General features: G+C 39.4%; 1 protein-coding gene across 1 annotated transcript in view; it reads left to right on the top strand.

Moving 5' to 3' along the window:
• The window catches only part of LOC136827084 (protein ECT2-like), a 247,932-nt gene that overhangs the window by 30,679 nt on the left and 189,735 nt on the right, over positions 1 to 27,518 (top strand). The window contains exons 6-9 of the mRNA XM_067084838.1: positions 5,371 to 5,502; positions 5,672 to 5,826; positions 8,390 to 8,488; positions 25,393 to 25,413. Of these exons, the coding sequence (XP_066940939.1) occupies positions 5,371 to 5,502; positions 5,672 to 5,826; positions 8,390 to 8,488; positions 25,393 to 25,413 (407 nt within the window). The remainder of the gene's footprint in view (positions 1 to 5,370; positions 5,503 to 5,671; positions 5,827 to 8,389; positions 8,489 to 25,392; positions 25,414 to 27,518) is intronic.

Raw genomic sequence — 27,518 nt, forward strand, 5'->3', positions numbered from 1 at the left:
TGGTAAGCTGTTGGCAACTCTTGGCTAAGGGCGAGTTGGTTGTCCAGAGGACTTGCCATGCTTCACCAGACTTTTGCCATCCCCACTCAGCAGGGTTCTCTGGCTGTGGCTGACACTGGGTGGCCTGCCCCCACACACACAACCAGCCTGGTACGCAGCACGCTTGGTGTGTGGAGGAGAGCTCCCTGGTTGGTGGAATGGCCTCATATGCCCTTTGTTTTCTGGCAAACATATCAAGTCTAGCCTCATCCACAGTGCCAGCAGTGCTGGATCTTTCATACATAAGTATGACAAACCTCTCCAGGACCTTCAGGTCACTCTCTTCCACTCTGAGAGGGTAGTGACTCAGTTTGGAGAACACAGTGGAGGCCTCTGGAAAGATGTTCCATGTCTGCCAGGCGGTCTTCTTGCCCTTGCTCCGGAAGGCTGACACTGTATCACAGCCTGTGAACGCATGGAAGAAGAGCATGCCATTCACCTTCTCCTGGCCCAGAGAGTTGCACAGGTCATGCACAGCAATCCAGCGCAGGCTCTGGCCTTGGCCAAATGCCACCCATAGCTTCTCTAGCCCTAGATTGTGGAGAGTGGAGAAAGCACTGACTGCAACGACAAGAACATCTGTGTCATTTGCTTTAACCGTGATGGTCTTGGCTCCATGTTCTGTGGCATATTTGGCATGGAGAAAGATGCGGTGTCAGCTTCCTCATGAGAGCACTTTTCCAGTCCCTGAAGACTAGCCTCATGAGTGCTGAGGACAGCAGACCCTTTCGTGGCAATGACAACATTTGTGGCAGACATCTGGGCAACTTTGTCTGCCAGGAACTGGAACAACTCTGTCTTGTTGGCATCGTGTCTTAGGAAATTGCGCCAGTTGGATGGAATTGTGTTCTTGTCTGTCACCTTGCGCCTTCCTCCTTGACCACGTTGGAGCCTGGTCTCAGCTTTGAGGCTGGATGTATTGTATACATCAAATACAAGATGTGATGATGTGTACTTGCTGCTATAGGATTGTATCACAGGCAAGAAGTCGCAAAGTGCATAGCCCTCAAAGGTCTTTCCTTTCTTTGGTGGCAAGGCATGGACCAAAGCTGATCCATCTACAATGAGGACATCAGTCTTTGGTTCTTTGTCTTCTAGTGTAACATGACTCTCCAGGACCGAGGTCAGCTGAGACTTCTGACATGTGTACAGCCTACCACCCTCACTAAGGGAAGCTGGGAATGTTTGATTCTCGTGCTGGAAGAATTCCTGCAGATCACATTCACGGCTCTGACAGGATATAGATAGCTTTGAGAAAAGCTGGCAATCCTCCTTCAGAAGTTTCTGCTTTGACTGTTCTACAGGAGCAGCTTCTTGCCTGAAAGAAGTCAGTTCTGTTCTTCTTTATCGGCTCATAGAAGGAGACTGCATTGTTTGCCAAAGAGTCTGAAAACTTCTGAAATTTAGTGCGGCCTCTGTCAAGGTGTGTCTGTAGAAGTTCTGCTGAGCTGGGGTGGGCAATGTCTTTGTTGTCAATGGAATACAGATCCTGGCTCTCTTCCTGAAAAGGACTTCCCAAGTGTTGCAAAGCCAATGACAGCTTGCTGACTCTCTCCAAGAATGTCCTCTGCGCATGAGGTGTTTGTTCATGGTGTGTTGTCTGCTCATTAGACTCCTTACTTTGAACCTCTGTTTCGTATGCAGACACCAAGCGGATGATCTCTGGGCCAGCCACCATCCATCTTCTGAGTGCTGACGGATCTTCAGTCAGCCCAATGGCTCCGCCATCAGCCTTTATAAAGGCATTGGTCTGCTCATGAGCTTGGTCAAGAGCCATTGCTGAGAACTGGCGACTGGTCTTGTGCACAACAAAGTTGCCAGCCTTGAACTCCTTGTGCAACTCTGGGTGTGAACTCTCTAGGGTAAGCATGTCCCTGAGGTGAATAGGCAGCCAACGAGCATAGTTTGTATTATTGTTGGAAAAGAAGTAGGGTATCAGCTCATGCAATGCCTGGCAGTAGAGGACAAAATTGGCCTCACGGAAGGACCTGATCAGTAGGAATATCACAAGTTCCATAGACAACACCATGTGCCAGAAGTGGAACTGTGGACTCTGCTGTCTTCGAAGGTCACACCACTCCTCAAACTCTAATGCCTGCTCATTGTTGTTTGCTTTCTCAGCACAGTAGTCAGTGTATGCTGTCCTCAGGAGTTTGTACAAACTAGAGGCTGTAACCTGGTGCATCTGCCGTGTCCTGGTTACACTTGCAGCTGACAGGAAGGATTCTGCAGTTCCAGATGAAGCAACTCCTGCCTCCACCAGAGCTCCTGTCCAACCACTGCCATGAAGAAGAGTACCAAGAGATGTCATTGCTGCCATCTCAATGTGCAGACCACCAAACATTACCAGATACTTGTCTTCGCCATACTGATCAGGCCACTGCCACTGCACCTGCTTTGCTACGGCATAGATTGGCTGATCAGCTGTGATTATGGGTATCTGGCCAGGGTTCAGAAAATCAGTGACATCCTGCACTTTCTGCATTACGTGTTTGATCGTAGCAACAGAATGAGCCTGATCACGCGGAGAGGAAGCAATGAAGTTATGGTTACTTCAAATTCTGGGCTTCTCTTCAATGAAGCGTGATGAGCTGACCACGTCAGATTCACTGCATCATCTATTTCCTGGGTGACTATGACCTTGTCTAGCCACTGATACTCCAGTGCAAGCTGTGGCCCAAAGATATCTGTGGGTGGCTTTGGTATTGCAGTGTTTGGTGGCACAGGGTTCTTTGTTTGAAAGGAAGCTGGTGAGATGTTTGTGAATGTGTCCGGCAATTCAGGCACCGACCTCACTTTCTCAGGTGCAAACTTTAGTTGCTGTCTTTCCTGTCCAGTGTTCTCCTTGGTGGGGTGCTGAAATATGGAGATGCTAGTTCCATGGAAGGAGGTAGTGGCAGAAGTTGCAGATGGGTTGTGGTCGATGTTGCCCATCACTGCAGTGGTGAACAACCCTTTTCGCAGTACTGGGGACAGACCACACCCTCCTCCACATATTTGCTAACTGTGGCATCTCCTAACTGTGCAGAGACCTCCAGTACTCTGTCATAAGAGATACTGAGGCCATACTGATGTAGCATTTCAACCAGGTTTCTCTTCCTGGTTTTGGCATAGACTGAGAGTCCCATGTAGACTGGGAATGGTGTTTCTCTGTCTTTGGAGTGTCTATGAGTTGTTGTTCCCTCTTTGTATCGGGAGTAGCAGTTGAACTGCATGAGCTGTGCAATGGCCTGGTCTGACTTTGATGCTCCAAATCGTAACTGTGACTTGATGTCAGCCCCATGCTCAACCATCCCTACAAACTGGAGCAGGAGAGGAGGCACAGAATTTTCATACACAAGCCTCAGAAAATGTGCCATCAAACCGTGACTGATGATCAAGTATAGACTTTCTGAGAATATTTGCTGCTTTAGCAATGATAACTGCCTCTGAAAGATCAGATGATTGAGCAAGTGCTTTTCCCACATCCTTTTGAAATGCAAGTAATACATCTCTGCCAGATTTATGAGCCTCAAGTTCTGGAATTTCTGCCAGAAGTTTGTCTTTGAGTCTCGTGGAATTTACACTTGGTGACTCTACACCTAATTGTTCCAGACGTTGTTGGTAGAGGTGGCAAATATCTGCCAGCCGAAATGTGACTGGATCATCTGAACAAAGGTTGTTTTCAACAATGTATGTCATCAGTTCTGACAGAACTAGTGGATACACATCTGATTCTGACTCAGTGCTACCTTGGTCTTTCTCAAGGCTCCTCAGGTAGGACCTTTTTCTGTTGTAGAGGGCACAAAGACAGGCATGGTGATACTTAAACTCCTGTGCAATGACATCCCCACCAGTCAACTTAGCAAGGAGCTTGCCATCACTAAGTATCTCTGCACATTCACGCAATTTCAAGTCAAGGCCCTTAGTACTAGCCTGTCTGAGATCAGATGCAGGTGCCACTTTCACAGAAAATGCAAACTTCATTGTCATCACTGGTTCGGCGCAGTTTTGCACGACTAGTCTCAGTGTTGCTGGTCTGGTCATTGGATTGTCGCTTTCTTGCGGTCCAGTTTAGTGTTGTTAAACAACAAGCGACAGTTCACATGGTATTTTGCTGCATTTTTCCTGAGAGTGGCCTCTATGCCATCACCTTCATCCAGCCTTGCTGGATCCATTATCAGTGGCATTTCATTAATTTCACTGAACATGGGAATGTTCCTTGCCAGCATTGTGTACCCATCATGGTCTAGGACATGATGACTTGGAGGTGATGTCAAGTGCTCACCTCTTTGTCCTTCTGACAAAGACAACACAAACTCCAGTTTGTTTTTCTACTGCTCAATATTGGATTGGCATCACATTCTGCCATGATTTCACTTTTGATTAAGGCCGAGGGGTTATCCTTTTACCACCTTAAACAAAGCACACATTCCTGTATGGGATTCAACTAGGTCGGTCTCCCTACACCTAGCCCGATCATTCATCCAGTGCCATTTAAGTCCCGTGTGATCTGTACACCATCCGGGTAAGTACATGAACCATCATGTACAGCCCCCATACCCTTGGCTCGGCTCTCCCTCGCTGGCACATCCTGTCTATTCAGGTGCGGCTATCTAACTATAGCTGGTCTGGGGCTGTTAGAAAGCATTTGGGACACTAAACTAAACTATACTACAACTACTAGTCTAAGACTACAGGATTAGTAAAGCTGGATTAGCTGGCACTGAACCCCATGCTGAGTTACACAGCAGTGATGTCACCAGTGTGCCCTGGTGTGTGCAGACATACACTCTTTTACATTTATTAATTTTCCTTCAAAATTGATGAGTTATTCGAAAGAGATGGCCTCATTAGGATCTAAAACCACAGAAACCAAGATCCATGCTTAAAACGATAATTGTTGAACGGGCATTATTTCTCATTATAATTATTGTTTCTACCTTTTCTTGGCAGCCATATAGCCCCCATATTTAAAGGTAAACTGTACTGGGAAGCTACAGAAACATAATATTCACAAGAAATAGTATGGAAGAGCTTTACCATATTGCTAGAAGCAAATACATGCCATTCTAGTGAAAAATTAGCCAAAATCTGTCGATACTGGCCGCCATCTTGGAATTTGGCCGCCATATTAAATTTTTTGCGTGGCCAGCGCCCTTTTCTGATAGAGGGAACTTTAAAGAGCACTTGTGCAAAATTTCATGCTTGTTTCACTATCTGAACGATTCTTATGAAATATGCAATTATCTGCTGCACTATTCCTGTATGTGTAAGTTAATATTACTTGTAGTTGTTTGTAAACATCAGTGCATTCTCTGAATTCTGTTATATTTACTGTTATTTTTGCAGGTTATAGAGGAGAGTGTGACAGACAAACCTGAATGTCCAGCAAAAGCACATGTTGTTAAGGCAGAATGGTTTTGGACTTCCATACAAATGGATACATGTCCCAATGAGAAGTTACATCTTTTTGAAGAAATGGTAAGTATACCCATGACAAATATTGTTTTCGAAGTTAGAGAGAAAATGACTATATTGTATTTTTTGCCGTAATTTATCTCCCAGATGGCTAGCTTAATTTTGAATATAAGTGTTCTCTTAAGAGAGAAAATATGCAGAACGAACTGAATGTAGATTTTTTCATTTTCAGAACGTTAGTAACAACTTCTTAAGCCCCCTTCAAAGATACTCTTCTCCAAATACTCCAGGCTCAAGAAGTAGAAGACGGAAAAGAGTGCGAGAAACTGTGCAGCAACTAGCGCAGGATGATTCTTCATCTGCTTTAGCCTCAGCACCACCTGCAAGGTATGCTTGATTGGATTAGGAAAGATGAATCACTTAGATACACAAAGAAAGTTGGCCAAGTTCAAGTCATTTGCACTGGAAAGGAAAGATTCACTGGGAATTCAGTTCATTTTCTTTAGTATTATTGCAGTATACTTCCACAAACTCCTAGTAGGTAGCATTTTATACATTACCTTATTCTGATGATACTGCATTTACTCTATTTAGTTGAAGGAGAAAATTTTAACCTTAAATATTATGCCACACTTCACTAGTTTATAATACACTGAATGGGTTTTTATTTTCATATCTTATCACTTGAGTATGTTCTTGATAAGAAGCTTGGATATATGATTTCAGTAGCTGATATGTTAACTATATTAGAAAGATAATAGGAATTTTGAAAAAAGGCTGATTTGTTAACTATATTAGAAAGAATTTTGAAAAAATTGAAGGAGATAAAGAATAAAATGGAGTAAGAAGAATTTGGAGATTTAATGCAGAAGGATTGTTATTAGGTAGAGTAACCAGATCACTGAATCAAAATACTTGACTCTTATGACTGGCCAGTAATACCTACATTTTGAAAGAAGTTAAAGGTAACAGTCTTTTGCTAGTTGTCAAATGCCCTAGACATATCAGGGTTCTGTGGAAAGAATAATGATACTGTACAACGTCTTAGAAAGTCACTTTGACATTAAAAGATTGGCTTAGGATCTCTTATCCTATAGAAGCTATTTGAATTACCCAATATTAGTAGGAAATTTCAAGGTGTTTTAGAGATTGAAATAAAATAGCTCAAGTAGAAGGCATTATTCCTTTGTGAAAGTTTTAACCAGTCACATCTTTTCGGACAAGTTTAAAAAGAGAAGGGTAATAGGTGATTGAAAGTTACATGTAGGAAGTAAGAATTAGGGCAGTAAGTAATTAAAGCACTGGAGCTTCATTTTCATTGGTAGGAAATTTTTAAGGAAATCCTTTTGTGACCTAGTCCAGTTGCAATGATTAGATAAGAGAAAAGTAGTAGGATTAGGGCTTGTAATCTCTTGGAGAAATATTTGCTGTATTTTGTGTATATCACAGATGCTTTGAGTACTACATGTTTTGTTTCAACTTTTGGTTACAAAAAAATCAAGGCGGTGTTTGCCTCCCAAGTGATTGATGGTAAAAAGACACAACACTGCAGGCATTGCAGGTGAAAATGAACCACATTCATTTGTAGGCAGGAAGAAACCACTCTGCTGTATGTGGTTTGAATTCAATTTGGTGTTGTCCAGCATTAGCAGAGACTTTTAGTAACATGTAAAGTCTTTGAAGAAAGATAATTTGGTCAACAGGCAAGTGTATAGAAGACATTAATAAAAGGGGGGAAAAAGAATTTTTAGTGAGGCAATTGCTTGAGAAAAGACAGATGAAATTGGAATTTTAGCATTGTTGTATTTTAAAATTTTATAAGATTTCTGAAGCATGATTTGACAGCTGCAATTTAGGAAGTAGAAGAAAATTGAAAAGTAATATGTGTATTTTGGAAATTGAGTTTTGGAGAAAGGAAGATTGAAATGGGTAGCTGCTCAGTAATGTTTAGTCAGCTGAGTTTTGGAGAGAGGATTGAGAAGAATAAAAAGCTAGGTAATACTCAGCAGAAGGAAGATTGGGCTGTAGATCAGGAATATTGGTAACTTTATTTGTAAAAGATGTGTTTATTATATTCCAAATGTTTAGAAACAATACCGCTTACAAATGTCTTGCACTACCAGTTGTCAAAACTTACCCTTGGTATAGTGGGGAGTATACTCAGATAAATACCTCATCATGCATTCGGTTACCCCCTTAGGTGGTTAGTGCCGTCATTGCACCTCATGCAATACACTGTAGGAATTACTTAGGCTCTTTGCAGATCCCTTTGGCCCCTGGCTTTGAACCTTCATTCTTTTTACTGTACCTCCATTCTTATTCTCTTTCTTCCATCTTACTTTCCACCCTCTCCTAACAATTGATTCACGGTGCAACCGCAAGGTTTTCCGTTACACCTTTCAAACCTTTTACTGGTAATTTTTGTTTTAGCGCTGAGTGACCTCATAGGTCCCAGCGCTTTGCCTTTGGCCTAAATTCTGTATTCTGTTCTGCATTTTTCACGTACAGAAGTGCATGACAGGCAACTGTCACTTCAAAATTGCGTTAGGTCCCTAAAAGATAATGTAGGTGATCACTAGGATTTTGAAAGTATTATAAGGTGGGTTTAATAGAGATGTGTTCTTTGCCTCTCAAAACTAATAAAGAATTAATCTTATAAAAGCTTTTCAGTCACTGCAAGTAGCTTAATTGCAATACATATAGATGTTATTACTCTTTCAACAGAGCATAATTATCTAAAAAAAATTGCAAAATGTAGTGGAAATGGAAAGAAGAGAATATGGGCAGAAACAGAGGAAATTATTGTTCTCAACCAACTGCAAAGCACTTGAGTATTGTTTGCAATAGATAAGTTACAGCATAATTATTTTATAGTTATATTCTTGTACTGTATTACAGTTCTGTAAGTCATTTGATACTACAACAATAGTTATGACTTGTACTATTCCAGCAAGCGAAGATCATCAGTTGGTGACTTAGCATACCTATCAGCTGATGGCTCTTTTCTAGATGATACGGCTTCCACTCCAAATAGGTTACCCTGTATAAGGTTAGTGGATTTTCTGGAAGTTTTGAAGTCATACAGTTGAAGTATGTGTGGTATGCTTGTATTTTGATATTTAATTGTTGAAAAATTCTTGCATATAAGTTATTTCCAGGTTGTTTTGTTCATGTTTAGTGGATTGTTGCTTACATTATAATATAAGTGTAAATCATCTTTCTCTACAGTGATGACTGGGCACAGTGTAGATTTTTTATTATCATTATGAACTGTTTATAATTTATTTTGATTTGGTTCTGTTTGACAGTGGTAGCAAAGAACTATTTACCATGTTTAACAGTTTTTTCCCTTAAAGCAAAATGTGTCACAGTAAGATAAAGTTTGTTGTTCCCTCAGCCTTCATGGGTTACTCTGAAAGTATTATAGATAAATAAAAAATAGTGCCACATATACATCAGTTTTGCAGAAATAAATGTTTGTAGATGCAAAGCTCATATAATGAAGAAAAATGTCCAACTAACTCCTATCATGTCTTAAGATACCATTTGGTGAGCAAAGTAACAATCGTTATCAAGGTGCAACGCTTCACCTTAGACCTAATAGGCAGTAATTATGTTTAGCCAATGATAAGCCTGTATATAGAGTAGGAATTTTTTGAAGAACAAGCAAAACTTAAAATTAAGGGAAAAAATGACGAAGAAAAGGGCAAAGATTTATTCCTCCACTCATGCTTACTGAATCAGTACAAGCTCTTTCAAATCCATTCAAAACAAGTGTTGTAAAGTACAAACTAGTAAAATCCATGGTACAGATAGGTGGGATGCAAGCATTTCTCCACACATCCCACTACACTCTCATGTCTGGCTGAGAGACAAACCAAAGTGCAGTATGCATCAATAAACTATATGTAGGTTTTACTGTAAATTACCTGTAAGACATCATATTTTACAAAGAAAATAGTGAAAAAAAGGCCACGATAACAGCAGACAGCACCTTTGCCCATTGTAATAAACCTAAGACAGCCAGCCAATATATAAGGAAAATAACTGAGATTGAATATCTTTTTATTGTAAGTGCTCTGGTTAGAATGTAATGAAACATTTGAAAAACTAGGCTGCTTCTTCATATACAATGTGTGAGTTTTTTAAAGAATCCGGTTTCATGCGCAGAACCACTTGGGTTTGCCTTAGCTTTTTTTCATAACCAGTAAGAATGCCTTAGAGAGCATGAAGTGAAACCATGAATGAAAAGCATTACTGGAATTTTGCCATGGCCAAGAATTAAAGATGTGAACCACAGTGCTTTTATAATAGAAAAAATGGTATCCATACAAGCCTGACAATTTTGCAAAACTCATCCTAGTCATGCCATTATTTGGAAAAGAAAGAGCCCTCCCAGTCTGGCTGGCCTCCTACTGCTGCTTACATGTACTCATATTCATTGTGTCATACTGGGGATGAAATAAGTATTTTATTTTATTAAATTATCTCGTGTTCATTACAACCCATTACATGCCTGAATTGCTATTTAGGAGGGAGGATGAGAGAAGAGGTTCCCTATATGTAGGAGTTCTGTGATCTAGGTGGTAGTTATGTTCTAAAGAGTGCCTTTTAGGATGTGTGGCCTAAAGCAGGGCATTCATTAATGGCCTCTAGAAGAACGGGAAGTAAAGCAGTTGTTTGCACTCAGCAGAAGAATAGGATCTGTGAGTCTGCGTAGTATTGAAATTGACAGTGAGTTGGCTTGCTCTGTGAGCCCATGAAGGTGCCAGAGAAAATAAAAGCTAAAAGGAAGAAACAGTAGCTCTTCCTTTACTACCTCTTTCAACAGTTTAGGGCCTAAGGACAAAAATCAAGATTTGTGCATTAAGTCTCTGAGGTAGAAGTGTGAGATGGAGTGAAATCTCCACTTAGCTTTCATGAGGATAGCTACTATTTCAATATTATGCTTGAAGGCCACTGAAGTGGACATTGCTCAGACCTCATTGGTCTTGATTTTAAGTTGTAATAAATTTCCATGGATACTCCTGAATATGCCTTGGAAATGGTTTGCTGGGACATTGTTAACTCCAGTGCTCAGGAACAACCTTGAGGAGGTGGTAAATTACATTTTTGTTTTTCAAAAGTAGAGCTTAATAGCTTTCACTTGGCATAGAAGAACACCGCTCTCCATGCTGCCGGGAGTCATAGCATCATCAAAGTCCACCAGTTTGTCTTTTTTGCCATGAAGTTGCCTGTTAGATTTTTTATGTGAAACTGCCTGTCAGGTTCTTGCCACAAAGTCTTTGCCAATGGAATGGCTGACGGAGGACCAATTCTTATGGGTAGGGTCATGCCAGGCTTGTAGTTTATTTGCTCTTGTTTTGAAGAGATTATGTCTAGAAGAACTGCAATCTACTATTAGGGCTTGAAAGAAGGCATGGTGAGACTCCTCAAAACTGCAGCCAAAAGTCCATGCTGGTGGCTCTGTCTTAGACTGGGTGAAATGACTGATCAGGTGGTATAAATTATGCTAGATTCTGCATTTATGCCCACAGCTTCTCATTGGATCTTAAGATTGTGAAAGTGTCCACTATTGCGGGAATAGAGTCTGAGTGTACTGTAGTAGAATTCTCTTCTCTACGTCAAGCGGTGAAGCTTGTTCATTTTCCTGGTAAAGGTTCATCATTGACTTTTTGCAGGGAGTAGCGATAGTGGCAGCTGCTGCCTCTAAAAACCCACTTTTTGAAGGATTGTTAGACAGTCGCTATGTTTAAAGAAGGAAGGTATCCTGTAACTTATGCAGATGGGCTGCTTCGGTAACTTTTTCCACATGAACAGTTCCCTTGGGAATCCTGCAACTGGAGCCAACAGGTCATGAAACTCATTTTGTTGTGGTTATAGATAAGCCACAGACACTTGCAGGCATTACTTGAATTCCCAAATTTTAACAGAATGTGGCCGATGAGTCTGAAGGATGGAAACAAGTAGACCTCGAGGTCAAATCCCTGTAGAAGCATTGCGTATGTGGGCCAAGCCATTGAGCCATGCTATGGAGCAGTACAAGGGCAACTTGTGATTTTGTGTGTTTTGAAACTGATCTGCCATGTTTGGACCCCCCACATGCCCCATAATGCCTTGCAGATGTCTGAAGTTGTACATTCCTACAGATAGGAAGCACAGATCTGTTGAGTTGAATGCCTCCTTTTTGTCTTTATCACTCTGTTTTGCCCTTATAATAACGATACAGTAAATCCCTTCGCATTCGCTGGGGACACACACACACACACACACACACACATGTACTTAAAGTATCATGCTACATCAAATATATCTTAAATTATTATCCTATTGCTGTATTAATCTTTGAAATTATATTATTAATATAATTTCAAAGTCATCATAAACATTAGTACTTTAAAAATACTGTATATACATATATGTACTTCTAAGCCTTCCAGCCAAAGCAGAGAGAAAGAGTGACCACTTCGACTTATATTCAGCAAGGCTGGCTGGGGCAAAAGAAAGAAAGAGAGAGAGAGGAGTTTATCTCTTTAATCTCTCTGACAACAAAAGAATATGTTTTTTTCATCCAAAGATGTAATACCTTTACTACACATTTTTAAAACACTACGAACACACACACAAACAGTATCTTTTCCTGAGAGAGAGAGGAGAATAACTCCTTACATATCAAAAGATTGAAATACTTGAGCCTCTGAGGGCAACACTTTCCCCTCCGTCCCATATGTCAAACTGTCAAGTAAATTGACGCGTTACCCCCCCCCGCCTTCTCAAGCCGAGGATAAAAAAGACTGGGAATCACTACTTGTTTGTTTAAAATGCATGGAAAATACAGTACTGTATTATTATTATTATTATTATTATTATTATTATTATTACAGTAAAGCCCCCATATTCATGGACTCGCCTATTCGCGGATTTCTCTAGGGAACATATATACACATTATTCGCTGAGAATTCGCCCATTTGCAGTATTCTTCACAGAAATATTCACTAATTACTGTATTTCCATGTCATTTTCATGACTAAATGCACTTTTTGTGATGAAACTATTAAAATACTCAGGTACCCAGGTAGTGCTCGAGTTACGATAATTCGCCTTACGATAATTCGATGGGGTAAGTAATTGATACCGATACGACAATATTTAGAAAATATTTTTAATTTGCCCACGGGCACAGGCAGCAGCATACAGTCAGGCAGCAAGAGATTTCAAATTACAATAGACCACCTTCTTTTCCTCCATCTCTTTATCCCATCTTCTAGTTAAAAAGGTAAAAGAGAATGATAAAAGTATTGTTAGTAACATTATACTCTTGCATAAATGTGTGCAGCCGTAAACAACCGAACGAGAAACTGTTGGTTTGCTTATAACCGAATCAGATAACAACTGCTGTTTTGCTTGTATATCAACCATCATACAGTAATAAACAGTTCCCGTAGTTATAGCACAAATGAAGTTAAGTAGAATAGGACTGATATATTTTTACATTATACCCTAATTCGGTATGGGTAAAAGATCGGCAAGGAAATATACTGCTAAATTTAGGCTGCAAGTTGTAGCTGAAGCTGAGAAAACAATGTTCAAGCTGCTAATGACTATAAATTATCATACATCAACAACATGGATGCAACTTGAACGTAATGAAAATTGGAGAGGAAGTATTTTAATCAAAACTACAGGGCATGAAAGAACACATATGACTGCTACGTTTACGCCGAATCTTCTTCTTCTTCTTCTTCTTCTTCTGAAATTTAAATTTATCTTCTCTTTTGATCTTGGATTATTGGTGAAGTGAAGTATACTAGTATTATATTTGGACTTTCTTTGACTCGACTTGTCAGCATGTCCGATTTGGGCTCTCAAAGTGTTAGGTATTGCAGTAAAGGCTGCGATACGAGACTGATTAAACCCTGTTATGACCCTCATACTATATGTTCTTCTTGCAGGGGTCAAATATGTTTCCCTGAATTGATATGTAATGAGTATGTCTCTTGGGATCCCAAAATGTGGAAGACCTTGAATAGTCATTTGACGAAATTAGGGATAAAAAGAGAAAAGCAGTGGCTAGGGCTAGTAGTAAGAAGACTTTAGCTAGTCAGGTGTCGGCAAAATCTTGTCTGATAATTCTGATTCTTTTTCCTTTGTTCCACCCGATCCCATGTCTCAATCTGTACCAATTACTCCGCACTCTGGCTCCCTTACTCCCGACCCCAACCTCATTACCAGCCTTGAATCGAGAATTAATCTTAAGTGTGGATTACCCGTTGACACGATTGAGAAAATTGGTGCTTCTGTTAAAGGGTATAATGTAAAAGCAAGAGGAGCAGAGAGTTGGATTGTCCAAGCTCTAAGAGGAGGCTACTCGATCCCATTTCTGAAACAAAAAACCCTTGAGCAACAAGCCTGTTTCATTGACGACTTGCTCGGCAAACTCCGAGAAGTTTTCAGCCTTCTCCCAAGAAGTAACAGCCATTCTTGTAAAAGAAGCATTGGAGCTAGTCGAGGACACCTCATCTCCAGGGTTCTACAATCGAATGTTTGTAGTCCCCAAAGCATCGGGGAGGCTGGAGGCCAGTCCTGGATGTAAGTTCCCTGAACTTGTACATACAGAAAACCAAATTCAAGATGGAGACGTCCCAGTTCGTCCTTTCATCCATTCGTCTGGAAGATTGGATGGTCTCGATAGACATGAAAGACGCCTACTTCCATGTCCCAATTCATCGGGATTCGAGGAAGTTTTTAAGGTTTGTGTTCCAGCGAAAGGTTCAGAGCCCTTTGCTTTGGGTTGTTGACAGCCCCACAGGTATTCACGCGTGTTCTTGTACCAATGGCAAAATGGTTACATCTGATGGGAGTCTAACGTTTCGTATCTTGACGATTGGCTTATTTGCTCCCAGTCGAAGGAAAAATGTGTGGAGGACCTTCACAAGACCCTTTTTCACACCCAGGATTTGGGCCTCTTGTTGAATTTCCAAAAATCTCAACTGACTCCTTATCAGGAGATAGCTAGCTTATTTGGGGAGGAGGATAAACTCTCGGAGTTTTCGGGTTTTTCTCTCCCCCCAAAGAATATTCTCCTGCCTTCAGAAAATCAACAAATTCCTCGCCCTTCAATCCTGCTCTGCTAACAATTGGATGAGCCTGTTGGGGACTCTCTCGTCCATGGAGCAGTTCGTGTCCCTAGGAAGGCTTCACATGAGAAACCTACAGTTCTTCCTGAAAGTCAACTGGAATAGGAAGAAACACCTGGATTCTTTCGTATTTCCAATCATGAAGGAAATAAAAGAAGATCTGGCCCGGTGGAATTCAAGAGACAAGCTCTCTCAAGGGAAGTCACTTCTCCCTCTGAACCCCACGTAGTGTTTTATTCAGACGCGTCAGACCTAGGATGGGGAGCCCTCCTGGGAAACAAAGAATTTTCAGGTCTGTAGACTTCAGAACAGATGAAGTGGCACATCAACATGAAGGAATTGATGGCAGTTCACTGGGGATTGCAAGCGTTTGCATCGGAGGTGTCCGGGAAGACAGAGTCCGTCCATTTGGACAACACCATGGCTCTATCTTTTATAAGTAAACAAGGAGGAACTTGTTCTTTCTCCATTTGCCAAGCAGCAAGAGCCCTTCTCATTTGTGCGGATCAGAATCGAACCCAGATCCTAACCAGATTCATTCAAGGGAAATGCAACATCTTGGCAGACGACCTCAGCTGTTGAAGACAAGTTCTCCCCACGGAGTGGACTCTAGATCCTCTAGTTTGTGTAGAGTTATGGAAGCTGTGGGGAAGACCATTTCTAGATCTGTTTGCGACTGCAAAAAATCATCATCTCCCCATGTATTGTTCGTCAGCACCAGATCCACAAGCTTGGGCGAAAGACAGTTGCTTCTGGATTGGTTGAACATGGATCTTTACACCTTTCCCCCATGCAAGATGGTGAGAGAAGTGTTAAACAAGTTCTGAAATCATCAGAATGTAAAGATGATGTTAGTAGCCCCATTCTGGCCAGCCTGAGAATGGTTCCCAGATTTGCTGGAGCTTCTTGTAGATTTTCCAAGACTATTACCTCAAAAACCCAGTCTACTCAGACAACCACATTTCAGGTTTCATCTAGGACTGTCCACTCTGGCTCTGACGGCATTCAGACTGTCTTCAGATTGGTGCGAGTGAAAGGATTTTCAAACGCAGTTGCGGATGCTATTGCTCGTTGCAGATGACTTTCCTCAAGCAAAGTTTACCAAGCCAAGTGGACAGTCTTCCTTGACTGGTGCAGGAGAAACAACATCTCGTCTTCTAAGACTTCTATGTAGGCAGTCCCTGGTTAATGGCGGGCTCGGTTAACGGTGATCCGGTTTTACGGCGCTTGTAAAGTGACGAAAAATGACATTTTTATAATAAAATGAAGTTTTATATATACTTACCAAGTAATTACATAGCTGTAGTTTCTATTTATCAGCTGCTAGAATTTTGAAATTCGCGGTAGCACTACTTTTGTTTTGGCTAGGCAAGTGACCCTGCCCACTTTCGGGGTAAGAGAGGAACCAGCTTAGCAAACAAGCTCAATATGTTTATGCCTTCCAACCATGCGAGGGGAGGAGGGAGGGCTTTGATCCTGTAATTACTTGGTAAGTACAGTATATATAAAACTTTATTTTATTATAAAAATGTCATTTTTATATACGCTACTTACCAAGTAATTACATTGCTAAATCACACATTATAGGAGGTGGGATGCATGGATTATCTATCCTAATACATTAAAATTAGTAATGTAAAGAAGTAGAATATTGTTAGCATTAGTTAAAATGCTTGCTGGTCCCTTACCTGTTGAGAGAGCTGCTACAGGAAAGTACTGCCTCTGGATGGTGCTATCTCAACGTATAGCAGCATGGTGGTATAGCCAGGAGTCACCTGCTACAAATTCCTTTTTTTGCAGAGGAATGTCCAATTGCATACAAAGAATAGTTAGTTTGTCCCTGCCCTGGGCACAGTACCAGAAAAACACAACCAGAGAATAAATAAAACAAAACACAATCGCCTATAGCCAAACATTACAGCATACCATTACCCAACCATTGTGGATAAAGACTGGTGAGCACTTCAAATACCAAGTACCCCCAGGCTCCCCTACGACTTGATACCATGAATCAAGGCGAAAAAATAGGAAGGATGGAGGAAGCTTCCTACACTCCTTCTCTCAAAACCATACCAGCAATTGAAAAAGGGCCCAAGGTAATGCAGTTTTCATAGACAGTTTCAGAGTCACGCAAATAATAAGTTGAAAAAACCGATTTACATTTCCAAAACGTTGTTTGTATGATAGAGGCAATAGACAAATTATGCCTAAAGGCCAGGGACGTGGCAACTGCCCTTACTTCACGCACTTTGACTTTCACTATGGGCAGCGTATCTTTATCAATTTGTGAGTGTGCTTCTAGAATGAAATCCTTAATGAAAAATGCCAAGGCATTTTTGAAAAGAGGGCAAGAAGGATCCTTAACTGAGCACCAAAGGTTGCTTGACGGCCCATGGATCTTTTCCGTTCACAGTAAATAGTACTGTATCTTAATGACCTTACGGGGCAAAGGGTTCTTTCTACGTCGTCCAGACCTAGGATATCTATTAAACTTTTTACCACGAATGAACGAGGACAGGGGTTGGCAAGGGACTCATTCTTGGCTAAAAATCCTAAGGTAAATGACCAGATTGCATTACCTTTAGAGAAACCAACCTTTTTATCCATAGCGTGAAGCTCACTGACTCTTGGCAATCGCTAACGCTACTAGGAACAGAGTTTTCCTAGTAAGGTCCCTTAAGGAGAGAGAATGTAATGTAGTGATTCAAAGCGTGGTTGCAACAGCCACTTCAGTACCACATCTAAAGTCCAGGCTACTAGCCTATTTTCTTTTTGCCTGGTTGTATCGAACGACTTGAGATCAGAAAGGCCCATATTAGAAGAGAGATCTAAACCTCTATGTCTAAATACAGAGCTCAGCATTGCTTTGTATCCTTTAATGGTTGAGGTGGAAAGGTTCCTGGTAGACTTCAAATATAGAAGGAAATCACCAATTTCCACTACCACTACAGGCAGTCCTCGGTTACCGTGAGGATTCCGTTCTGACGGTGTGATGATAACCGAAAATTGGCAATTTTCTGGGCTTATTGCCGTTTCTGTTAGGTATCATTCGGCACCAATACCCAGTTATCGGTGCCGATAAGTGGAAATCGGCAATTTTTGGCACTATACAAGCACCATAAAATCTGATCGCTGATAACTGGGAACTGCCTTATATCATTTTAATATAATTTCAGTAGTACTTTAATATAATTTTAATATTTCAATAGTATCAATTCTGAGCATCTATCTTCGCTTTAATGAGGTTGGGTCCGTCCTGAATGGAGGGGACGACCAGTTTCTCTCTCTCTTTGAGTTACGTTTTATTTAATCTTACAGTATTATTATTATTATATTATTATTAGTCTTAATAATAATTGAAATTAGTAAATAATTTTTTATCTTAAAAAATGTATTTAGTCATGAAAATAACATCAAAATACACTAAAGAATATTTCCCGACAAAAAAGTCCGCAAATTGCTGAATTTTTCGCGAATAATTTACAGGTACGTTCCACAGAAAATCCCGCGAATCATGAGAACACGAACACGGGGGGTTTACTGTACACTGTTTTTTTTTTTTTTTTCCCCTACTAATAATGATACAAGAAATTAAAGACTGAAAAACAGTCTGCAGATCCAGGAATCCTGTGACTCCAACATTCCTTTACTGTAACCTGCATCTCCACAGATACTGGATGTCCTGTCAGAATATGCCACCTGTTTGCAATTGGAGTTGCACCCCTCAAGAATGGTTGAAGAGCAGGTTTTAGTCAGTGGATTTTGTCCCTTGTTGTGCTTATCTTCCCCAGGGTATTGGTGCCATAGCCAGGTACATTCTTTGTGTGGAAGGTTAAGTCCTGCTTTTCCTGCTTGATCTGATTGGCCAGGCAGTGGCAAAGTGCTGCAAAGTTACCAGGTTTTGGTAGGAAGAGGTAATAGGTGAAGGTGGATGCCCAGGCTGCCATAGGAGCCAAGACCACCATGGAGATCTGGGGGACCATTTTCAACCTAAGATGGTACTTTCTTGACCAACCAAAGGGAAGATATCTCCTGAAAGCAAATAAATTGGAATGTGAAAGTTCTTGTCTATGAGGTCCAAGGATGCCAAGAAGTTACCCTTTCTGAGGGACCTCCTCATCAAGTCTGTCGTCAATATCTTGAAAGAGTGAAACTCATGAACTTGTTCAGCCACACCTGGTCTGTCACTGGTCTCCCACCTCATGAGGGGGAGAAGCATCTCAACTGGAGCGTTGCCTCGCTGTAGCAAGGGTAAGGAAATCCTGCCATATATGGTTCTTTCTATACTTAATGGTTACTGTTTATACATTCTTGCACAGTGAAGTGGACTCTGAAACTGTTGTTTGCCCTGCAATTTTCCTTTTACTGGGGAAGCTGAGGCTCACTGGCCACTTCATCTTGGTTTATCAGCCTTATTGTTGTTGCTATTATGAGAGCGATTTCTGTCTGGCCTTGGTGGAAACTCAAGTCACAGTCACTCGGAATTCCCCAAGCATGGGCCCTTCTACACAATCCCCTTGAAAGCAAGGTCTGTGTCTGCCAGACTTGTTCCAGAGAGTGAAAGTTGGGAACATGAATTCCTGTTACTTGGCAAAGGGCTAGAGTCTAATTGAGGTTGTCAAGGGCGTCATATTTTTCTGTCCGCCCTCAGATCTTAAAAACTACCGAGGCTAGAGGGCTGCAAATTGGTAAGTTGATCATCCACCCTCCAATCATCAAACTTACCAGTTTCACCCCTTGAGCCTCTATGGTTTTTATTTTATTTAAGGTTAAAGTTAGCCATAATTGTACTTCTGATACAGCTATAGGTACCAACAACACAGGCCACCACCAGACCGTGGCTGAGTTTCATGGGCCGCAGTGAGAGCTTTATGGGCTGCAGCTAAGAGTTTCATGGGCTGTGGTTGAAATTTTCATACAGCAGTATACTCTGTATAGAAAACTCTATTGTGCCGAAGAAACTTTGGGGCATTTTTTACTTTTTTAAAGCTGTTGCCACTGATCTTTAATGCTAAACTTATGGTAGCATGCACATTGTTGATAATTAGTTAGTTTGTCATTGCAAGACCTTCAAAATCAATAACATACTTGCCAATTTTTTTTTACCAGTTCTGTAGTAATTTTAGAAGTTCTTCAAGGCTTCATTCAGAGTCAATTAACCCTTAAACGCCTAAAGGACGTACCATACGTTGACGAAAATTGTCTGTTGGATGTCAAGTGAACGTACCATACGTCGACTAAAAATGCTTTTTTAAATATTCACGGAAAAATAATTATAGGCCTAGTTTGCGGAAGGTTTCAAATCACGCCTTTGAGGATGCTGGGAGTCCACGGATCAAGCTGTTGTTTTGTTTATAAGCGTCACCCAGACGCCGCATGCACCGAATTCCCTCCTCGCACTGCCAGACAGCATCAGCATCGGACTGTGCGAGAGCGATTTTTTGACGCATCCGTGTTTTGCAGAACTTTGGCGAGTGTTTGAGTATTTGTGCTGCAACAGGATGTTTGCAGAGATGTCTCAAAGCCGTCAGGACCGTGAAAGGCGCATACTGCCTGTCGGTAGTGAGCGTGTGAGAGACGAGTTTTAGACTGGGATGCTGGAGAAGGACCCAGCAGCCAAAGTGACCCAGCTTCTCAGCGCCGTGTTGTTTGCCCACGTGTGACGGGGCGACCATGGACCACATCCCGTGCCTTTTACGACCCTAGGAAGCATCAGGGGTGTCCTGAGGGGCATCCGTAAATTTTGAAAAAACTTTTTCCTTCGCTGAAAATCCTGGCATTTCTTGAGTCACCTTGTCGTAATTTTTTCGCCGTTTTATATTATTCGTTACATAAAGTGTTATACATCAAAATGTGCGCAATTTCATGTAGAATACAACAAAAATAAATCATGCTTTAGCTTTACCATTTTTGAAATATTTTCATATAAATAACAATAAATAGAAAAAAATCAACTTTAACTCGATCGAAATGCTCGAAAACGCAATCAAGCCAAAATTTTACATTCTAGTCACAATCAATCCTTTACCTTCATTTTGCAACAAACGGAAAGTCTCTGGCACAATATTTCGATTTATGGTGAATTTTTGAAAAAATTTTCCTTCCATCCGCAAATTTCTTAAAAATCAGCATTTCTTGAGTCAACTTGTTGTAATTTTTTTCAATATTATTCGTTTAAAGTGTTATACATCAAAGTGTGTGAAATTTCATGCAACAAAAAATAAATCATGCTTTTAGCTTTTACCATTTTTGAAATATATTCATATAAATAACGATAAATAGGAAAAAATCAACCTTCGTCAACTTTAACTCTACGAAATGGTAAAAAAAATGCAATTGTAAGCTAAAAAAACTTACAGTCTAGTAATATTCAATCAATTTCCTTCATTTTGAAACAATTGGAAAGTCTCTAGCACAATATTTCGATTTATGGTGAATTTTTTTAAAAACTTTTTTACGTCCGTGCTAAAAATTCATGCATCATTTTGTGATAATATTTGCTCTGTGTTGCTTTAATCGTTTTACAATCTGTTATATACCAAAATCATTGCAATTTAGTTACAACTAAAAAAATTAACTTTATATTTGCTCACAGTTACATTTGTATACAATTATATACGAGTTTTTTTTTTTTTCGCTATATATTCCAAAATGATAATGATATTTTTTTCATTTCTGATGGTTGCAGAAACTACAGGCAATGAGAAAAAAGGAGCAAAATGAACTCACCCTCACAATCCGCTTTTAGCTGTTCTACCATTTTTTGAAATTGGATAAAAATCATATAAAAGGTAATAGCATGCACATGATAAAAAAAAAAAAATTTAAAAAATTTTTAAAAAATTATAAAGTGCTATAAGATGGATGAGCGGGGAGACAGCTGACTGAAAAGAATTAGCCCGGCGCTGGCCTTTTCAACTTTAACAAACAATACCACGCAAAATAATGAATTCTAAAAGTTTGCACTTGTATACAACAAATATAATACAATAAAGTTATTTACATGTAAGTTATTACCCGTAAAAAATGAAAATGAAACATACCCATAAATGTAAAAAAAGTATATAAAAAGTAATATTCAAAAAAGTTAATTTATATTTCTGCCCTTATCATTTTAGTATTTAAAAGACAATTGGAAAACCCGTAATGTCTAGAAATGCAAGAACCGAATATATTCTGATATCTATGGCATGAATTTTTTTAAAAATGTATTCTTTGCCCAGTAATCCCTCATACGATGCTTCGATGTATGAGGCATTAGTAACGTGCATCATTTTTCTTGAGATAAACATCCACCCATTTCTTCATCTTGATGTACCAGGAGGCCTGTTGTGAGGAGCGAGTGATACCGTTTTTCATCGACAATCTTGTTATCATCGTCGATGAATTTCCAAAATAATCGGATTCTTCACTTTTAGGTGTCAAAATCAACTCCTGCTGAACCAAAAAACATAATCAAAAAAAATTAATCAGTCACCCATCATCTTCTGTAGCTGTTTCGAACACCACGGCCGCTTGAACTGCTCCCACCCTCCCCGTTGCCTGCGGCGTGGCGAACGGACCCTCTGCCTCGGAGAATGTCTTCTTCATCATCAATTATTTCAGCTTGATAAGCATCACTATCATCACTACTACTGTCAGTTTCTTGCTGACGATATGTAGGATCATTTTCCTCATCACCACTTTCATCAGCCCATCCCAAGCCTTCGAGAACGTGTTCATAATCATTCCTCCAAGCTATTTATATATTCTTCCAACAATAAAGTTTCACTTTTTTTTGGTCATTTCTACTAATTTTTTCTACTAAAAGGATCACTTCAAAAGTATCACTATCATCCGAGAAAAAAGTGCTTGGTTGGGGTCAGAAAAAATGAACTCCATAATCTTAAAAACAGCTCTCAGAGGTGGTGTATGGTGATCTATTTTTGTCAAAAATACTCTTTTTTGCGCCAATTCCATTCAAAACATTTGGCGGCTTGAAATCTTTCAGGAAAGATACCCGACTCCGCCACAGAGTTAATTTAAATCTTTCAGGAAAGATACCGGACTGTTTAATCTAAAAACTAAGCGTGCTGTGATTTTTGAAAAAACTTTTTCCGCTTGGCGCTTTAATACGGGTTTTTGTAAATAGGGCTCAAGGGTTAAGCGTTTTGAATTTGAATACTGCCATCCATTGTGATAGTGTCCTAGGTACAGTAACCTTTACTTGTAAAATATACTGGTTTCACTGGCATAAAGTAACTGCTGGTTTCACTGGCATTAAGTGACTTCTCAGGCTAGTAGTTTCTCTTCAGTGATTTTACTTAAAATTTTTGGTCTCCAGCATCTCCTACATCTGCTCAATCAGTGTATACTGCAAGTTTCAAAATTTTCAAGCCTTTCTGGCTTTTAAAATGTGAAAGTTCGAGTGCTAACACAGAAAGACCTCACATTTGTTCTGTTTTCTATCAAATGTTTTTATGTTTGATTTCATCCTAATTGCAATAGTATCCACAATTCTTTGTTGTAAACCAATGAAGTCACATAAACACTTTATGGAGCCAGTTTGCAGAATTACAAATGTCTTATTTATGACTGATAGTGTCAGTAAATGGTTGATTCATAAATATTGTTTGCATATAGTTACTAAAAATTTCCCAGAATTAAGCAAGTTAAGTACAGTAATCTTACTCTAGCTTTTTCCATCTGTTGCAAGTCACTGAAGTCACACAAACACTTTAAGGAGCAGATTTGCAGACAGATTTACGAATGTCTTATGTATGACTGATAGTTTCAGCAAATGGTCGATTCATGAATATTGTATGTCGCATACTGTTACTGTCACAGCCTGCCTAAGCACAACAGCCATTATAAAAATGACTGCCAGTAAAACAAAACACATGAATGAACATAAAGAAATTAAATAGGTAACATAAAATTTTAAATTAGAATATTCTACTTCAAGGTGTAATTACACTCAGTGAACACTTAAGGATTTAATAACAAATAATAGTGCAGAAGGGCATGAAATAATTACAGACAACCCTAAATAAAAAAACATTAGATAATTATAAGAATAAATCTTCAGCAATACTGTGATGAGGGGAAATCATCTCTGTCTGGTTCCCCACGTGGGAGGAGACTGGTTAACATTTTGTGAGCTGAGTTCTTGAGTCACTCACGATAAAGCATCCCTCTGAAGGTGAGAGGTGTTGAATTAAATATAGAACTGGCAAGGAATGAAGCCCTAACACCATGCAGCTGAGCTGTTAAGTTTCCATAACTAACAATGTGCACATGAATGGCACAGCCAGGAAAGGCTCACTTTCATTGCACTTTTCCTAAATTGGAATTAAACTCTACATGCAGAACGATGGATGGCTTGGTGTAGAGGAGTTTGTATGTGGGCCAGGGTGGGACTTGGGGTGTCGTAGGAGAGAGGACACATGAATATCACGCTAAGGGATTGGGAGAAGGTTAATGGATAAAAGGAAGGAATAAGGAAATAGGTCACCGTTAGCCCCATGCAATGCTTAGACTTATCTTGAGAGGTCTTCAAGACACTCATCACTTGATAAACGGCCCACAAGAGCAGCTACATGTGCTGCAGGCGGCATCCTCTTGTTCCATTGGGCGTTACCAGAAACAGGTCCGCTCGCCTTGAGATCTGCGCAGGAATAGACCAAACGTTGGTGAGGTGAGTTGTACTTGGGTCCTCCCAGGTGGCCTGAGGGCATAGGCTCACAAGATTGTGGATGCTGCAGGTCATGTGACACTCCGTCGATAGGACTCAAAGTACCAGAGAACTCATGGCAGAAGTGGATAGGATTGGGGAGTGGTTAATGGATGAGATTGGGGAGTGGTTAATGGATGAGAAAGTCTGCTGATTTGGGCGACATCTTGGTCCTCTATGAGTCAGCCATTTTAAAGGGTGATTTGCAGAACAAGGTTAAGCCTTTGTCCTGTAAGAATACATATACTGAAAATTTCCCAGAATTAAGTAAATTAAGTACAGTAATCGTACTTTAGCTCTGTGCAGTTCGAACTTGTGTTAAAAAAATGATTTGAGGCTATCCTTACTCACAAAGAACCATGTACAGAAGCTTGACTTTGTGGTGGAAAAGTGGTACATTCACAGGAACTTTGCTACTACATGTAACAATCATGGAAGAACAAGAATAATGTGCAGTTATAGAAAAGGATTCATGCTTGTATAGAAGCAAATACAAGAATGACTGCACCACATGTCTCTTGAAAGAGTCTTTGTTCTTAGCTTAGCAGATATTATCTCAGGATCTTTTCCCCCTTTACAAGTAATTCCAGAAAAATTGTTGTTTCTGATGAATATCTGATAATTGAAAAAGGTTGTCAGTTGAGGTAAGTTACTCTCTCCCCCTGCAGAATTAAGCATATGTGTGTGTAGCAGAAGAGAATTGGCATTGTTGAAATTTTTTTCTTCTTTGAAAAGCTATCTCAAGCAAGTTTCTGTCAGTTGTTAAAGAATTTTCTGTGTTTGTCTGTTTAATAGTACAGTGGTGTACGTTCAAATTTCTATAAGTTCTGATTTGTGTTTCTCATCAATAACAATTCAGTATGATGATTGTGATGCTTGGATATGTGAAGACATGTACATTGAACTGTTTACACCATATACACAATAAAATCATCTTGTGACTAGGGTTTATTATTACTGTAGTAATTGTAGTTATGAAATTTTTCTTATTATTTAGGGACTGAGTTGAATTACTTAAAATGCCTTGTTACTACCTTTGTAAGTACTTTAACCTACAGTACACCAGTTAAGCAATTGACTTTTGTTTTTCTTTTGCTTTGCAGGTTAAGCAATGAGATAGATGGGTAAGGGAATCATGGTGAGATATTTTTCTTCATAACTGTAATTCTTTTTTAATAAAGTTAACAATTAGGCAGGCTAGCCACTATTCTTTTCTTAATTTATAAATGTACGTATAGGAAATATGACTGAAAATGTAACCAACAACACAGCTAACATCAGACACTTACGGGAGAGCAGCTTTGTTGAATGAATGAAACCTGTCAATTTTGTTGTTATTTCAGACCTTGGAATGCAATTCTCTATTCCTTGTTAGACAACCTTTCCTTTGGTTTTGTTCTTTGTATCGTTAATTCTGTATTGTATATTGTCCACTTACGGTACATTAATTATGTAGTAAGTAGTTATCCCTTGTTATGTTGTGTGATTCAGGCAACCATGAAAGTTGCTTTTGTAGCAGATTACTTATTGCTCAGTGGTACTTCATTTGATTTTATTTGAAAGCAGTGAAAGTTATTTTTTCTTTTCAATTTTGCCTATTCTCATGGTCAGTGAGTCTTTTTAAGAGCATGGGGCCAGATTTTACAAATAATAATGACTCTTGATTGAAAATAGAAATTTTGTGTTGGAGCTTTAAAGTTTGTGGATGGTGCTTCTAAAGAAACTCATTTCCAGTATGAATTGTTTATGTATGACTCATTAGTCACAATTTATGGAACTTATAAATAAGAATGAAGACAAATGGAGTGTGGAGTACAAATATATACTATATGTCTCAGCATCAAAGACCACTTTCTCCTGAAACAAGTTTCATAAACATACTGTGCATGTGAGAGGCCAAAATTTACGTTTTTCATAAACTTATCCTAACTCCAGATAAAAGATATCTTTGCTAGACAGTAATCAGAACCCCTGAATTGGAAAAAAAACATTACATCAAAAGAAAAGAACTCAAAAACTGCAATATTTCAGGACATTGAGAAGCCAAATGTGTGCAGTGTACCAACCAAAACAGCTAAAAACTTGTGAATGTGTTATGACCATATTTTTAATATTATTTATTTTACTGAATGTTGACTTTTTTGTTTTTTTTCTTATTGCTAGTCAAAATTGGGGTTTGTGTTTGATACTGGACTGTTTTTGATGCTGAGAAATAGTGTTATCCATGTTTGAATGTGTGCGTGTGTGTGTGTGTAAAATCTCTTGTTGCATCTTTCAGTGTTTCATTTAATTCATTGAGGAATTTTTAAAGAAATCTCTGAGCAGGTTTAGGGCCACCACTAACATTCAGTTATACCTGCACAATCAGCCTTTGCAGGTAAACCTGAACATTAATGTGAACAACCTGCACAGGCAACCTGAGCAATTAGCTCATCTCAATTGATATGCCTCTGGCCAAATGACCTGCACAGGTGCACTTCAACGTTAATGTAGGGAGGCAACTTTTTTGGCTCGCTTTGCTTTCCGTCCCCAGGCAGGTAGTATGTAGCAGTCAAGAACATACCTAAATTAATGATGTATTGTTTTTTAATAATTGATACTGAAGTCATAATAATATACTGTACGCTCGTATTTATAAATTTGCAGTTTTTCCACAGGAAAAATAATTATGTATAACGAAGGCTGAGAGTAGCAGCATCATTCCTGACTGTCTCGTAGATTTCATTGTAATCTATTTGAATGAGACTTGGCTTGAGCAAGTAAAATCCAAAGGCTGTCGTTACAGACTAGCCTATGTGTGTGTTTATTTATGGTTACAAGCCATATATGCAAGTCAGTTTTTAAATGAGAATAAAATATATTCATTATGGCAAAATGCTATAAAACAAGAATAGGCCTACAATGCTTCTATTCATGATTATGCATAATATATGGAATTTATTTTTAAAATGAAAACAAAATAATATTCTACTTTCTGATAAAAAAAAAACAACAGTTTTAGACTATGTACTATGTTTATTCATTGCTCACATCCCATGTAAGCTATTTTGAAATGAAATTAGACTAATCAACTCACAAATGAAACAAAGGAACAGTAGTAAACTATGGATGCTCAATCATTGTAACATATCGTAAGAAAGTCATTCTTGAAATGAAAACAAATCAGTTCTATTAACCCCGTAAAGGACCTATTTTTTTAACATAATGTGTCAAAAATGATTCCAGTTAT

The sequence above is a fragment of the Macrobrachium rosenbergii genome, chromosome 41 (assembly GCF_040412425.1).
Source record: "Macrobrachium rosenbergii isolate ZJJX-2024 chromosome 41, ASM4041242v1, whole genome shotgun sequence".
Lineage (NCBI taxonomy): Eukaryota > Metazoa > Arthropoda > Malacostraca > Decapoda > Palaemonidae > Macrobrachium > Macrobrachium rosenbergii.